The 16,287-nt window shown below is 44.8% G+C and overlaps 1 protein-coding gene across 5 annotated transcripts in view; it reads left to right on the plus strand.

Moving 5' to 3' along the window:
- The window catches only part of LOC309864868 (uncharacterized protein), a 72,673-nt gene that overhangs the window by 3,299 nt on the left and 53,087 nt on the right, over positions 1–16,287 (plus strand). For 3 of the 5 annotated variants that reach the window (XR_014311798.1, XR_014311799.1, XM_082730749.1), the window contains exon 2: positions 15,669–15,807. Coding sequence is in view for 3 of the 5 variants with exons in the window: in XM_082730749.1 (XP_082586875.1) it covers position 15,807 (1 nt within the window). In the remaining 2 variants the exon portion in view is untranslated. Of the gene's footprint in view, positions 1–14,634; positions 14,993–15,668; positions 15,808–16,287 lie in introns of all 5 variants that reach the window. The other 2 variants (XM_082730751.1, XM_082730750.1) reach the window with 2 other exon arrangements.

Here is a 16,287-nt window from a genome sequence, read left to right on the forward strand (position 1 = left end):
CCTTCCTTGAGAAGCTCCAGACTTTCATATTTAAGAAAATGGACAGATAGGAACGTCACGTGGGCCGTGGACCTGGCGGAGTAACCGAGTCACTCAAGGAGCGCGCGGGCCGCGCGGGGGCTCGGGTGCCCCTGACCGCCCGCCCGCCCCTGCCCCATCAAGGCCCCCAGGAGCAGAGTCTCTTTCCTCGTGTTTCGAGATCAGATCTCCAAGTGCGCTTGCTGGGCACCGCTGCCTTTGCCACGAATACAAAATACATTTTGTTTTCTTTCCAAGTAGCGGTTAGCGTTGTGTGTCACTTACGATTCTCACCCACTGCACATGGGGTTCATGGATGGTGGCCTTCATCGGAAGGGCAGGAAGTCTCTGCCTTAGAGGACAGAGTGGCAGAGGTGCAGCGGAAAGCTAACAGGCCCCGGCCCATCGATTCCCAAGGGCTGAGTTCAAGGTTCCTCTGAACCAGCTACATGGTGCTTCCACGAAGAACCCGGCGTGGCTGGTGCTCAGAAGCCCTCGGGAAGGTCACGAATCCTGGCCTGACTCACTCGACAGAGCACTGCACTTTCCAACATCCACCCTCAGAAAGGAGGTTCCCCTGTTTTAAGCCTAAAGAGGGTAGATTGTAATCTTGCCCATTTCTGAAATTATCAGCTCAGCTTGGTTACAGAATCAGAGCTCTGTAAACGTGCTCTCTCTTGAGTTGGTTGTTACCAAGATAAAACTGTCAACTTAGAGAAGTTGAATATCAGAAATGTGGATGTTTACTTTTTAAATTTATTTTTTTTTTCGGGACGCCTGGGTGGCTCAGTTGGTTAAATTTATTTTTTTCATCATGGCAAGTATAATCTTTAATTCCCATCCCCCACCCCCTATTTCCCCATCCCTCCAACTCCTCCTGTCTGGTAACCATCAGTTTGTTCTCTACAGTTGAAAGTCGGTTTCTTGGTTTCTTTTTTTTTTCCTTTTGCTCATTTGTTTCATTTCTTCAATTCCACATATGAGTGAAGTCATATGGTATTTGTCTTTCTCTGACAGACTTATTTCATTTAACATTATACTCTCTAGTTCTAAACCACGTAGATGCAAATCATGAGATTTCATTCTTTTTCATGGCTGAGTAATATTCCATGGTATCTATGACCCACATCTTCTTTACCCATTCATCTGCCAATGAACTCTTGGGCTGCTTCCACAGTTTGGCTATTGTTGATAATGCTGCAGTAAACATAGGGGAGCATGTATCCCCTCAAATTAATGTTTTTGTGTTTTTTTTTTTTTTTTTTTGTAAAAACCCAGTAGTTGAATTACTAGATCATAGGTCAATTCTATTTTTAACTTTTTGAGGAACCTCTATACTGTTTTCCAGAGTGGCTGCACCAGTTTGCATTCCCACCAACAGTGCAAGAGGGATCCTTTCTCCGCACACCCTCACTAACACCGGTGTCTCTTGCCTTGTTGATTTTAGCCATTCTGACGGGTGTAAGGTGGTATCTCACTGTGGTTTTGATTTGTATTTCCTTGATGATGAATGATGTTGAGCATCTTTTCATGGGTCTGTTGGCCATCTGCAAGTCTTCTTTGGAGAAGAGTCTGTTCATATCTTCTGCCCATTTTTTATTTTTATTTTTTCAAGATTTATTTATTTATTTGTGGGGAAAGGGGCAGAGGGAGAGGGAGAGGCAGATCCTATTGAGCTGGATGTGGGGCTGGATCCTAGGACCCCGGATCATGACCTGAGCTGAAGGCAGAGGCTTAACTGACTGAGTTATCCAGGTGCCCCTCTTCTGCTCATTTTTAAATTGGATTATTTGTTTTTTGTACATTGAGTTGTTCTTTGTATATTTTGGATACTCACCTTTTATCGGAGATGCCATTTGCAGTTATCTTCTTCCATTTGGTAGGTTGTTTCCTTCACTGTGCAGAAAGTTTTTATTTTTATGTAATCCCAATACTTTATTTTTGCTTTTATTTCCCTTGTATCAGGAGACATATTTGGAAAATGTTGCTAGAGCCAGTGTCGTAGACTTACTGCCTGTGCTCCCTTCTATGATTTTTATGGTTGCAGGTCTCACATTTAGGTCTTTAACCCATTTTGAGTTTATTTTTGTGTTGGTGTAAGAAAGTGGTTCAGTTTCATTCTTCTACATGGGACTGACCAGTTTTCCCAACACCATTTGTTGACGAGACTTTTTCCCATTGGAGATTCCTTCCTGCTTTGTTGAAGATTAATTGACCATGTATTTGTCGGTTTATTTCTGGGTTTTCCATTCTTTCCATTGGTCTATATGTCTTTTTTTTAAATTACTACCACTCTGTAATATAATTTAAATCTGGAATTGTGATGCCTCCACTTATTTTTTTTTCTTTTTTTCAAGATTGTTTTGGCTATTAGGAGTCTTCTGTTTGGTTCTATACAGATTCTAGAATTGTTTGTTCTAGTCCTGTGAACAATGCTGTTGGTATTTTGATACGGACTGCATTAACTCTGTAGATTGCTTTGAGTAGTAGAGACATTTTAACAACATTTGTTCTCTTTCAACTCATGAGCGTGGAATGTCTTTCCATTTCTTTGCATCATCTTGAATTTTTTTCAATAGTGTTTTATAGTTTTTGGAGTACAGTTATTTCACCTCTTTGGTTAAGTTTATTCCTAGATATTTTATTGTTTTAGGTATATTTGTCAATAGGATTCTTTTCTTTTCTTTATTTTTTGGATTATTTTCTTAATTTCACTTTCTGTTGCTTCATTATCAGTCTATAAGAAAGCAACAGATTTCTGTACCTTGATTTTGTATCCTGTGACTTTACTGAATTCATTTATCCATTCTAGTAGCTTTTTGGAGAATCTTTAGGGTTTTCTATGTATAGTATCTGGTCATCTGCAAATAGTGAGAGTTTTACTTCTTAATTTCCAGCTTGAGTGCCTTTCATTCCTTTTTGTTATCTGATTGCTGAGGCAGGACTGCTAGTACTGTGTTGACCGGAAGTGGTGAGGGTGAACATTCTTGTCTTATTCCTGACCTTAGGGGAAAAACTCTCAGGTTTTCACCATTGAGTTCAGTGATGTCAGCTGTGGGTTTTTCATCTCTGGTCTTTATTATGTTGAATTATGGTTCCTGTAGGCCTACTTTGCAGACGTTTTTATCATGAATGGACGTTGTTAAATGTGAATAATTTAGTAGGAACTGAGACATAGGTGAAAGTACTGGCATCTGGTGGATTTGGGTGGGTTTGGAAGATATCATGAATGATTTTCAGCAAATATTCTTCCCAGTGGGCATTGTTCTAGTAATAATTACACTTGAGGAAATTTATATTAAACAGATAATCAATAAATATATATATGTATGTATAATAGGAAATGATTATAATTAAATTATCATTTCTGATGCCAGAAATCACTTAATGGTTTTTAAAATAATCAAAAAATATATTTCATTTGCTACTTTGTGTACATTACACTTTGCATAATAAATATTGGTTGTGTGAGCTTTGCTTACAAAGCACCCACAATAATCCATTATTTGATCAAAATGGTGCTTTGTGTCAAGGAACCTAGTCTACAATTTCCTGTGAACTTGAACCCAGTGGAGAAGACTATACCGTGCAACCCTGTACTGTAGCCACAAGAGAGTAATCAGCAGCGAGCGAGAGCATCCATTTCAGCAGCGAGCGAGGTCATCCATTTCAGCATGAAATTATTATTTCCTTATCGCCCCTACTCCGGCCCCGTGCTGTCTGCTTGTCATGGCATTAAGTCTACCTGCATGGTTTTGCACAAACGAGCACATGAGGTGTAGGAACATGCATGTTATTTGTGGATATGTGTGTGGCCTTCAAAATCATACTAGGAAGAAAGATCAAGATCAACCCTATAAATCCTCAGGAGGGCAGCACGGAGGCATTTAGTGACGTCTCTTCTAAATACAGCTTAGTGACCCAGCGCGCTCCGCCATCTGGAACTTTGCTGATAACAGCAACTGAGCCGAATGACCTTAAAGAATCAAAGCACGTGTCACAGAGTCCGGGTACCGCGGGAACGCGGTTACCGATGTGCTGATGGAAGTGTGAGAGCAGCCGTCACTGACCGCGGACTTCTGCCGTCAGACCCCTCTCAGGACGTCGCACGCATCAGTGAACGTGGCTCCCGAGGAGACCCCGGATGGGAGGCACGACTGATTTCAAGCCCGTTCCCCAGAGGAGGCAACAGGGTGACTTGTTACCGTCCTGCCGCTTGTACGTGTCGGAGCTGCAGCTGGACCCACACCGGCGCCTCGAGATCCCAGCTCCTACGCTACTTTACTTGTCCTTGCCGCCTTTCACATGACATTGTGTAAAAGCGACCGTGTAAACTACGTGTTTCCCCTGCAGGGAGGGTAGACATTCATTGGACTTTTAATTGTCTTCATAGTCGGCCAATTATCGGATTCTTTTGTTGTTATTGCTTATAAAATATGGTTGTTATGCACACTTCTCTACACTCTTATTTTCCGTCGAGCTCTAAGCCCAGGCCAGGTTAGAACCCGTGAATTAAAACGGTCACGGTGGCCGACGCAAGCAAGCGAGCTGGGCTGTTTCCGAGTCGACCCTGATGCTGTCCCTCTAGTACCGGCAGAGGAGTCATTTGTGGTCCTGGAGGCCTGGCTGCATGTCAAGAAATGTTCCGCTGTGTTTGAAATCCAGAAAGGTTCTGGGCAGGGTCTGCCTGGGGCTGCACACACAAGCTCTTGGAGGCCTGAGACCACAAGGCGTGGGGGAGCTGAGCCCCCCGTGGAAACTGTGCTGAGAGCTCCAGGGCCAACTGGGACCCCAGGAGCACCCTAGAGACGTGCCCCACACTGAAGGACAGAGCCCCTGGTGCACCTTCTGCAAGAAAGAATCTTGGGGTTTCGTGTCACTAAAGTGCATTGGAGCTTACAGGAGCAGCTGCCAGGGCCGGCAGAGCTGTGAGCCCTGAGGGGTGCCCCCTTCCCTCCCACCTGACCCCGTGCAGCAGTCGGGGTTGATGGAGCAGATAGCCGGGTGAGGCCGGTGCCCTCAGACTGGCCGGCCGGGTGATGGGCAGCGTGTCGGTCACCAAAGCAGGAGACAAGAACGACCATAGCAGCAGGCACCTGGCCAGCTGCAGAAACCAGTCGCCTGGGGCTGGAGAAGGTCAGAGTGGGCCAGGCTGTGGGCCGACGCGGGAGGTGCCCCAGGCTGGTACAACACGGAGCGGATTCCAGGCCTGGGTGTGCGGAACCGCTGGGCCGGGTCACCGCCGCACGGGCTCCTGCTCCTCGCCCTCTGCCCTCTCTGGACTGGGTGAGAGGCTCACCGTTCCCTCTGTCCGTGCGGGCTGGGAAGGCGTTGTCATGATCCCTGCGGAATTGTCGCATTGCGGGAAGAAATCCCAAATTATGGAAGTTTACTTGTTTATTTTTAAAGATTTATTTATTTATTTGAGAGAGAAAGAGAGTCTAGAGAGAGGGAGATAGAACCTCAAGCAGACTTTCCACTGAGCACCGAGCCCCACGCAGGGCTCCACCTCAGGACCCTGAGATCGCGACCTGGGCCAAAATCAAGAGTCAGCCTCTTGACCGACTGAGGCACTCAGGTACCGCGCACCCCAAATTATGGATGTTTAATGTATAACAAGCCTGTTACAACGAGCGAGAAGAGATGAACTGCGGAACAAATGTGTACTAGCGCTTCCCCCCCTCCCGCAGCTCCGGGGGGAAACCGAGCCGTACTGTTTCTTACCAGACCAATGCGCTCATCTCAGTGACGGAGGAGAAGTTAGTTTTTGCCTCTTGGATAGAAATGATATAGTCAGACACAACAGTTAAGTTTAACCCAGAAACATTGTAGAAACCTTTATATACAGTGAAATAAAACTTCATGTTAAAAGACAATGAAATCCAAAAACAATATATGTGGAAATGTGATGGGAGTTTGCATCCAAAATGCATATGGATTGCTATTAAGAAATATAGAACCGATAATCTGCTAAACAAACAGTCAGCGGGTACTAACAGTTCCGCCCCAACAACAGCCCTTATGTCTACAGATTATATTACGCTTTTCAGAGGGCATGGTTACGTCCTCTTCCAAGTGGCACAGGACAGAGCCAGGACTAGAGTCTGACAGGAGGGAACAGAAATGGATTTCTGCAGAAAAACATTCGGCTCCTCTAGTAAATTTAAATTGTAGTCACTTGAGTTATTACTATTTTACTACAAAAGCAGCCAAACTAAAAATCCCTGACACGGGCTGGTACATGAACAATGAATATTTACTGAATGGAAATTAGCTGAATCAAGGTAGTAATTGAGTTGTAATAAAATAACTTTAATAATTGTGTAAAACTTGCATTATATAGAAAGGCACACACAGCAGAATTACAAAATCAAAATACTGAAGTGCACGAAGCAGCGACAGGTGTGTGAAGTACGGCTGTCCACGGTGAGCGCGGGAGACCGCCCCAGCAGACGGCGAGCAGGGGTGAGCTCCCCGTGAGATCCCAGCCTCCTGTCTTAGCTGTGTGTCTGTCTTCTCCCCCAGAAAAAGAAATATCCACTTTGCAAGGTTCTAGTAAATCGATGTGAGGGCAGACCAGGGTTTGACTTGAAAAATGTTCGATACATAATTGCTGAATTAAGTAATGAAAGTCGAACTGGCAGAGTGCCTGGTGCTTGGTAAGTATTCCCTTTAATTATTTCTAGAAATACAAGAGAAAATGAACCAGGCAAAGAGTTAATAATTGAATCATACCAGTTTATTTTTTATAAAATTGACTATAATAATATACACTTAAAAAAAGGCATAGCAAGAAGCTGATGCTTTTTGAAAATATCAAATGAAAAATGAATGTAATGTTTTAAACTTTATTTTTAAATACCGTTACCTAGGCAGCCTGACTATCCCACTTGTCTCATTCCCCTCAGCTTCTGGAAGGCTGAAGATTTATTTCTTAGATTTCTAGAGTAGAAAGAGACCTCATAAATTGTTTTCAATTTATACCCATGGTCTGAAGGAATGTGAAACACACATACACACAAACAGGACTTTTTTTTTTTTTTTTTTTTTGTAATGCCAAACCTGAGTGTGTAGGACATGGTGTCAAATCCTAGCTCATTTAGCATGTGTTTGTATCTCCAGCACCCGCAGTCGGGATACAATGTAACAGCAATGAGCACCCGACCCTGCAGGTCGCGCAGGGAGCAGCCCAAGGGACATGGACCTGTTCAGTTGTCCCAGGTCGACAGGTAGGTAGGCTCTCTTGTCGCCCTTGCCATCCACAGATGAGAAACAGGGAACATGGAGAGCTCGTGGAACTTCCCAGAAACCCAACTAGAAAACACCAGGGCTGGGAGTTGAGCTCTGGAAGTCTGGAGATGGGAGCTCAGCCCAGAAAGAGGCAGAGGCACATTAGCCGGCATAATCTCTAAAATGTGAAGGGTGTAACAATAGAGACATAGACGTGATCTCTTCGTGGAAGTAAAGATGATCTCACAGTCAGCTGATGGAACCGCAGGCACATGGCCCCTGGGACTCTAGGTTGAAAAAACAGTGGGGTTCACACAACGTTGGAGGGAGAAGCACCCCGTGTATTCTGTAGCTCACCACATCGGCTCTGGGGTTCACAGTAAATGACCACAAATGGAGTAGCCCATAGAATTTTAAAAAAAAAGACAGAGATCACAAGTAGGCAGAGAGGCAGGCAGAGAGAGAGGAAGGGAAACAGGCTCCCCGCTGAGCAGAGAGCTGGATGCGGGTCTCGGTCCCAGGATCCTGAGATCATGACCTGAGCTGAAGGCAGAGGCTTTAAACCACTGAGCCACCCAGGCGCCCCGAGTCCATAGAACTTACTCCCTCACAGCTCTGGAGTGGAGAAGTCTGAAATCAGAGTGTCAACCACTCTAGAGGGCAAAAATGAAGACCTTATGATTCAGAGGAGCCAAAGATATGACTGTACAACCTTCAGATGATGTCTCCCAAAGATCCTAAGGTCAGGAAATCCAGTCACACAAGGACATTTCAAAACGATGGGTGAGCCGCAGAGCCTGTCAATCAATTCTGGAGCCTCTAAGGAGCTTCAGAGCATGGGCAGTGTCATCTCAGCGGGATCCAAAGGTACAGAAGGGGCATCTCAAAACATCTGTGGCTGAGGTCTTTGTTTCATGAAATGAGTCCCATGGATATGCATGGGAGACACAAAGCTTTGAGAAAGTCGCTTCCACAGAAACCTGCCAGCTTGGGTTTCTGCATTCATTCCTTGGCAAGGAATGAAGAGGGTACAAAATGAAAGGAGACCCTCCAACTTCCCAGATTCTACCATCAGGAAGCAGGCTGAGAAAGATGCTCATCTGCAAACAGGTGCCACCTTTTGTTTCAAAGCAAGGAAGACTCAGAAAGCAGAACCAAGAGCCCAGAGGGTGAACCCACAAGAATTATTCCCAGGCCTTGAAACCTCATCAAGGAACTTCCAACATTCCCCATCTGGCTTTGGAGACTCCTTTAGACTCTGTTTTTCTCTTCTTTGAAGCAGAACTGTCTGTGGCTATTGTCGGCTGCTGGTTCCACCAGTGCGTGCTTGGTATATTGGGAGTAAACAACTCTTCTCTTTGGTTTCCCAGACCCAAAGATGGAATTGGGCCCCAGGAGTTGAACTTAGTGATTATACCAGGAGCCTTCTCTGACCTTTGATGTGATTTTGATAATGACATTTTGAACTCTCAGCTGATGCTACAAAGAGAAGACAATCTTGGGAACCTGGGGAGAGACTAAATGTCTTTTGCATGTGAACATAGGAGACAGAGCTTAGATGGTGGCAGGCAGACTCCAAGGGGGTCCCCACAATTCTTGCTTCATAGTATTTATGCCTTTGTGTAATCCCCAGCCCTGAATCACAAAGCAGGACATGTGACTTGTTCCTACCCAATGGCATATGGTGATAATGAAGGATGCCACTCTAGGGATGCATCTGCTTCCCCAGTCAGACCTCCAGATGAGGATGCAGCCCAGCCAACACCTTGACTATGACCATGAGTCTGTGAGCAGGATACCCAGCTAATCCATTTCTATGTTTCTGACTCACAGACACTATGAGGTCATGATGTGCATGATGTGTGCAGTTTTAAGTGGCTACAGCTGGGGTAATGTGTTACACAGCAATAAATAATGAATGCATGAAATTTATTCCATTTATTCCATTAACACCAGTAAAGAGTGTGATGCCAGTGCACAGTAAAGATGTTAATGGCTACATGGTCCTTGGTTTGTATCATTTTTATTAATCTGAACATATTTAGAATATTAATAGCCCAGTTCATTCATGAAATAGATAAAAGATTTTTAAATAATTTTACACATAGTGGTGATTCCTCTATATACTTAGCTCTTAAATTAGTTGATACAATTAGATAAAACTTTAAGGCTCACAGGTACAAAAGGATTATTTAATATGCATTGATTTCCTACTGTAGGCCAGACTGCTCTGGGCACATCACAGACAGTGTCTTGCTCTCAGAACAATCCTGGGAGGAATCTATTTTTACTAAGTTAGTTTCTGCTGAAAAAAAAAACTGAGGGTTTGAGAGGTTAAGCAACTTGCCCAAAGCTGTGCTCTGATCTGATCCCAAGTTAGACAAACCCCAAAGCTCATGTTCATTTCCTTTAATACGCTGCTTATTTTTTAAGTTTTTAAACTGAAAGTAGGAGATTCTTTCCCCCCAGGTTTATTCATCTATTTGCTTTTACCAGTACATTTTTAAAAGATTGATTTACTTATTTTAGAGAGAGAGAGAGAGAGAGAGAGAACACACGCGTGAATCGGGTTGGGGCAGAAGGAAAGAATCTCAAGCAGACTTTCTGAGCGTGGAACCTGATGCTGGTTTCGATCTCATGACCTTGAGATCATAACCTGAACCCAAACCAAGAGTTGGACACTTAACTGACTGAGTCACCCAAGCTCCCCTACCAGTACATTTTAAAAATAAGGATCTTTAATTTTTTTTAATTGTCATAATTGTGTTGAACACACGACAGAGTAGAAATGCAAGCACTTTCCTTATTCCCTCACCAAATATTTTTGAGTGTCTTTTATTATTATAAAAATGCAAAATAAGTAATTTTAATTTTGTTATTTGTTAGCTACATTATTTCACTTTATGATTTCCATAAATATTTTCATTACAAAGAATACTGAAGTCTATATTTATCCTAGGTGTGAATGAGCAGCAATTAATGTTTACTAAGCCCTTCAAGTATAATTTTCAAAAAGTTAAAAACATGATTCCCACACAAGTAAAAAACGAACACATAGAAAAGATCAATGAAACGAAGGGCTGTTTCTTTGAAAAGATAAGCAAAGTTGACAAAAAGTATAAATAAATTCATTTATTTGATAAAATACTCAAATAAATAAAATTAGAAATGAAAGAGATGTTATAAATGAAACCATGGAAATACAAAGAGTCACAAGAGACTACTATGAACAATTATACTCCAATATATTGGCTAACCTAGAAGGAATGGATGAATTCCTAGAAACATACAAACTACTGAGATTGAATCATGATTAAACAGAAAATTTGAACAGACTGATGACTAGTAAGAAGATCGAATCATTCATCAAAAACCTCCCCCAAAAATCCAGCACCAGATGGCTTCAGTGGTGATTTCTACCAAATATTCAAAGAAGAATTATTATCTCAAACTCTTCTAAAAACTAGAAGAAGGAATTCTTCCAAACTAATTTTACCAGGCCAGCGTTATCTCAACACCAACATCAGACAAGGAGGTCACAAGGAAAGAAACTTACAGGCCAATATCTCTGGTGAAAATATATACAAAGATCCTCAATAAAATATCAGAAAATTGAATTGAACAATATATTAAAAGGCTCATAACCTATGATCAAGTAGGATTTCTCCCAGGTATGCACATTAGTCAGTGTGATACACCACATTAACAAAGGAAAGGATAAAAATCACATCAGCATCTCAAAAGATGCAAAAAAAAAAAAAAGCATTTGATAAAAACTCTCAACAAAGGGTTATAGAAGGAACATTTCTCAACATAATAAAAGACTTATAGGACAAGCCACAGCCACATCATATTCAGTGAAGGTTTGAAGGCTTTTTCTCTAAGATCTGGAACAACACAAGGATGCCTACTCTTGCCATTTTTATTCAACACCATTATTAGAAGTCCTAGCCAGAGCAGTTAGGCAAGAAAAAGGAATGAGGCATCTAAATTGGAAAGGAGAAAATAAAACGGTCACTATATGGAAAGGGCACAGTATTACAGACAGAAAACCTAAAAACTCCACCAAAAAAATCTTAGGGCTAATAAAAGAATTCAGTAAAGTTGCAGGAGACAAAATCAATGCACAAAAATCTCTTGCATTCCTCTGCACTAATAATGAATTCTGAGAGATGAAGAAAATAATCTCACTTCCAATTTCATCAAAAAGAATAAAATACTTAGTAATAAATTTAACTAAGGAGATGAAAGACATGTATATTGAAAACTACCAGGCATTAATGAAAGAAATTGAAGAAGACACAAATAAATGAGAAGCTAGTCCATGCTCATGGGTTGGAAGAATAGTGCTAAAATGTCCACCCTGCCCAAAGCAATCTACAGATTCAATGCTTCCCTGTGAAAATTCCAATGACATTTTTCTCCTGCAGAAATAGAACAAACAGACCTAAAATGTGTATGGAACCACAAAAGACCCCAAGTAGCCAAAGCAAATTTTGGATAACTTGTCATGGTCTAAGAGTATCTCTCAAAGACAACTTTATATTTGTAGATTTCTGTGTTCATAGGGGAAATATTCCCCTAAAATATTGATTTGAAATGAACAAATCTGGCCCACTCGGTATGTAGATACTACCATTCCTGACTATTGAGGGTTAAAACTGCTCCCAGCAATTAGATTCTCCAAGCCACTGTGGTTCCTTGACTTGAAGCTGCCTCTCAGTGAGCGGTGAGCGCGGGAAACTAGTCAAGGGTAAAGTTCGGGATCTTGAGGAGTTAGGGGCCTGGTGCTGCACGTTCTGGGAAATGAGTGCAAGTGAGCTATGACTCAAGACAAAGGAAAATCTTCCAGGGGACTCCAGGTTTGCACAAGGCAATTCTCCCTGGATGCCTCCCTTCTTCTGAGAGGTGTCACTCCTTCACAGTGAAAGGGAAAGCGGGCTGTAAACACACTTTCTATACATCTACAGAAAGAGAAAAGAGAGAGAGAGAGCAGAAGGCTTCAAACCTCTTCCTGGGCTGGTGGTGGTTCTATTCAGGACTAGACTCCTGCAAACATCGTTACTAACAGAAGTGGGTCAAGTTGAAATTTCTGTGGAGTCGGCTGGGGGTCGGAGTGGGCTGAAACAGAAGTCAGATGCTTTTTATCTTAAGCCCTTCTGAACAACGTGGTTTTAAACAGCCATGCACGTGTATGAACGTGATTTTTAAAACACAATAATGCGGAAATTTAAAATTTTAGACTCAGAAGGGACTGGAGGTGCCGTCTAACCCACTTCATTTTAGGAGGAGTTTAGTGCCAGGATCGGAAATGGTTCAAAACTAAGAATAATGAATAGAATATATTCATACTTATGGAGCATATATCTTTTATTCTGAATTCAGGTTTCTAGCTCGTTAGAATCAGTGGGAGAGGGCGATACCATTATTAAAGTTTAATCAGCCTATCCTAACAAGAAATATAACAATGAGAACACACTTGAATTTTCACCAAGAAAAAGTCACCGAGACGGCAAGGCACAAGCTAGATGACTCGACTGCCTCTGTGGGGAGATGTCCCGGGACACTGAAGTTCCTTTGGGGATTATTTAAAATGATTTGTTTGTCTCTCTAAACCTTCATCAGTGTTTACACTGTCGTAGGTTATCTATAAAGATATGTTTTTGATTAGGTTTATTCTCTTCTTCTCCAAAAGGGAACACCGCAGATAAAGAAATCATCAAGAAATAATTCCCAGGTCTTGGGTAATGCTTGGCAATACTTGCGTGCCCAAGCCTCTGAAGTCGACTTTCTGAAATGAAATGTACTCTGAACCACTTCCCACTCACTTTCTCAAATGTTTAAGGTAAACAAGCTTAAGAGGCAGGACTCTGTTGGCAGTGCCTGCGCAGAGCTCCCTAAGTTCCTAAGCGCATCTCTGTGTGTGGTCCGGTACCTGTGGATTCCCGGCCCGGCCCGCAGGCCCGCAGTGGACGCGCCGGCTGCACCGGGTGGGCGGCGGGCCTCCGACTCTCGCTGCCCTGGGGTCCTCCACCGAGGGGGTGGCCGCGGCAGCGATGCTCGGGACCGCGCACGAGGACGGCCCCCCCTGCCCCAGGGGTATTTGCCGAATCCCGATCCCGCCTTCCTGAGAAAGAGCTCGCTCCAGAAATTAAAACCAGCTCTCAGTATCTTAAATAGGTCAGACACAAAGTCTCAGTGGCCTTGCTTGACCACTGCTACTTGAAAACAAATTTCTTAATAGTTTAAAATGTAAGGGAGCGCAAAGGGACATTTGGTTATTCGGAAGAGTTGATCTTTTACGAGAAACTATTTCACGAGACTCCTTGGAAAGTGGCTCGATACTCACAGCTTCGTGTTCACACGCGGCTAGTTGGGGGGAGGACGTGAGAATGAGCCAGATCACAGAACCCCAATCTTCTCTTTCTACCCCTGAGTCTTCTTATTGGGACGAGAGTAATTGCGGCTTCTAATGGCCCAACGGGAACGCGGGACAGAAGCGCGCCGCGGGTTTACGGCCTGCCAGCAGGGGCTCCGGGCGGGTCGGGCCGCGGCCTTTCCTCGCCGGTCCCCGCTGCGCGCTCATTAGCACCCACTGTCCTTAATGGCTTCCTGTGGCTGGATGTTTACTTGTCATTTGTTGTCGCCTTTGTCTCCGCGCTACTGAACCGCGGGCTGACGGCGACTTTCCTTTCCAGCCTTGCAGCTTGCTCCTGGGCTCCTGGGGGTGAACAGGCGCCCCCGACGCCCCCCGCCCCGCGCGCACCTCTCGGCGCCCCGCATGCACCCCGCGCCCCGCGGACACCCCCACCTCACCGCCCCCTGCATGGGCCCGGAGCAGCGCCAACCCTGCGGGCTTCCTCGCCTGCACCAACCCCCTCCGCGCCGCGCCGCGCCCTGCACTCCACGCACCGCAAATAACTCGCATTTCCGCACCCCTGCATGCACCCCGTGCACCGCCCCACGCAGCGCATCGCGCCCGGGCGTGCAGCTGGGGCACACACGTGGCCCTGCCGGTGGCCTCCCCAAGCGCCCCCCATTCCCGGCGCGCACGTACCTCGCGCTCCGGAGCCTCCCCAGTAGGATTGAGGGCAAGCGGGGAGCGGGGCTGAGAAGCCCTGGACAGGCACGCCCGTTGCCGCAGCGTTCCGTGTGTCCCCTCGCAAAGGTGCGACCCAGGAACTGGGGGGCCCGGACCCTGCAGCCCCTCTGCCCTGCGTAGGTGGAAGCAATGGCAGACCCCGGGACACGTGAGACGCAGAAAGGTGGTCAGGAGGGAACACCCCAACACCATGCCCCCCAAGCCCCTACACCCTGAGGGGCTGCTTTCTGTACCCTCGCAGGCACAAGTGATGACGCGCACGACGGACGCCCCTGTCGTTTCAGGGCCGTTCTGTTCCGGGCGGAGCCCCAGCAGCAGCCTCGGGGGGTGAAAGCTCTTCCTGCCCAGGGAGGGAGGGAACCTACCCGGGGGGGGGGGGGGCACCGCAGCCTCCGCCCAGATCGACCTCACCTAGTGAGGAGCTGCTTTAGAAACTGGACGGAAGACATTGTGTGACTTGTGCTGACGTCAGTTACATTCGCATCATCATCATCATCCCCCCCCCCCCAAAAAAAAATCCCCCAATCTCTTTAGAGCCCGGCACTTCCTGACTTGATTCTCCTTGAAGGGAACACAGGGGATCCACCCCAGAGTTAAAAATCTCTGCGCTAACTAGTTCTTCTTCTAAAGAAGCTTCTCCAGGTATCCAGTTCTGCTTATTAACCGAACCAGGCCTTATCAGGGTGACAGGCCCTCCCAGTTTCTAAGAGACGACATTTAGAGGAGGGGAGACTCCTGGTGCGTCATTTATTACCACGCCGGCCTGTTTCTAGGTGACAATTGGTTTATAGGGTGTGGTAATTCCAAAGTCCCCGGGCAAAGGGAGATGGAATTAGAAATGGAATTGTAGCAGACAGTTATCTTGATCTACTTCCTCTCGCAGCTCTCAAGGCTCTTTCTCTTTCTCTTCTTTCTCCATTTCGTCCTGACGGCTCTCATCTGCTTCCCCAGCTTGTCCAAAGAAGTCTCCTAGGTCAGCTGCTAGCTGCTATCACTGAGGACAGAAGGAGGAGGAGAAAGAGAAGGAGGAAAGAAAAAAAAAAAAGCACAGTTCACTTCCCTTCAAATTGTTCCCTTTAATTCTTAAATACAAATGAGCCCCTGGAACTTAGGGACAAAGACTTTCAAAGGTATTACTCTTGCCGGGTCAGAAGTTACTGTTGAAAAAAAACCCTTTCCTAATTAGATACCTGTCAAGTGTCCACGTGTTAGACTCTGAGGCTTAGAAATGGAATTTTAAAGTCCTAATTATCTGCTGACTCATAATTTGCCACTACAATATCACTGAAATACAATTATTGTTCTCTCTGAAAATAAGATTACAGAGTTGCCGAAGGAGTCGGCCAAATGCGGACCCTTGAAGAGCGTGAGCCCTTGTGAGGAGTTCTGGAAGCCGATTCAGGAGGAAGCCCGAGGAACAGAAATCAAACAAAAGCCCTAGAACATAAAATTTAAAAGTGTGTATTTTTCCTATTTGTTTCTTCTGGATTTTGATAAGTGTTTTCAGTTTTTAGCACTTAGTTCTGGGAAGTAGTGATGTCATCTGCCTTCCGGTTAGTTTAACCTTACAGGTGGGGTGTTTTTGAAACTATGTTGATTTCAGTATAATTTTTTAAATAAATGGGCCCTGTAAAATTGTACTTATGGGGTTGATATTTCCTTTAGTGAACTAACCTCCGTGACAGCAATCATCAAGAACCAAATCCAAATCGCAGAGTCAGAACACTGCACATTTTTTCCCTTGGGACCTGGGCGGCCTCTCTCACCAGAGTGAGGAAAGTCATTTCGATAAATGCTGGGCGTGTCCCTCTTGCTGAGTCCTTTGCGCAAAGACATGCGATAAGTCCCCGGGGGATGAAAAGCCCGCGTTCTCAAAAAGTGTTTGAGGTGTGAGAACATGAGATTTTAAAGCAGGGCTGCAAGAAATTTTGTGAGTT

This window comes from Mustela nivalis, assembly GCF_964662115.1.
Source record: "Mustela nivalis genome assembly, chromosome: 5".
Lineage (NCBI taxonomy): Eukaryota > Metazoa > Chordata > Mammalia > Carnivora > Mustelidae > Mustela > Mustela nivalis.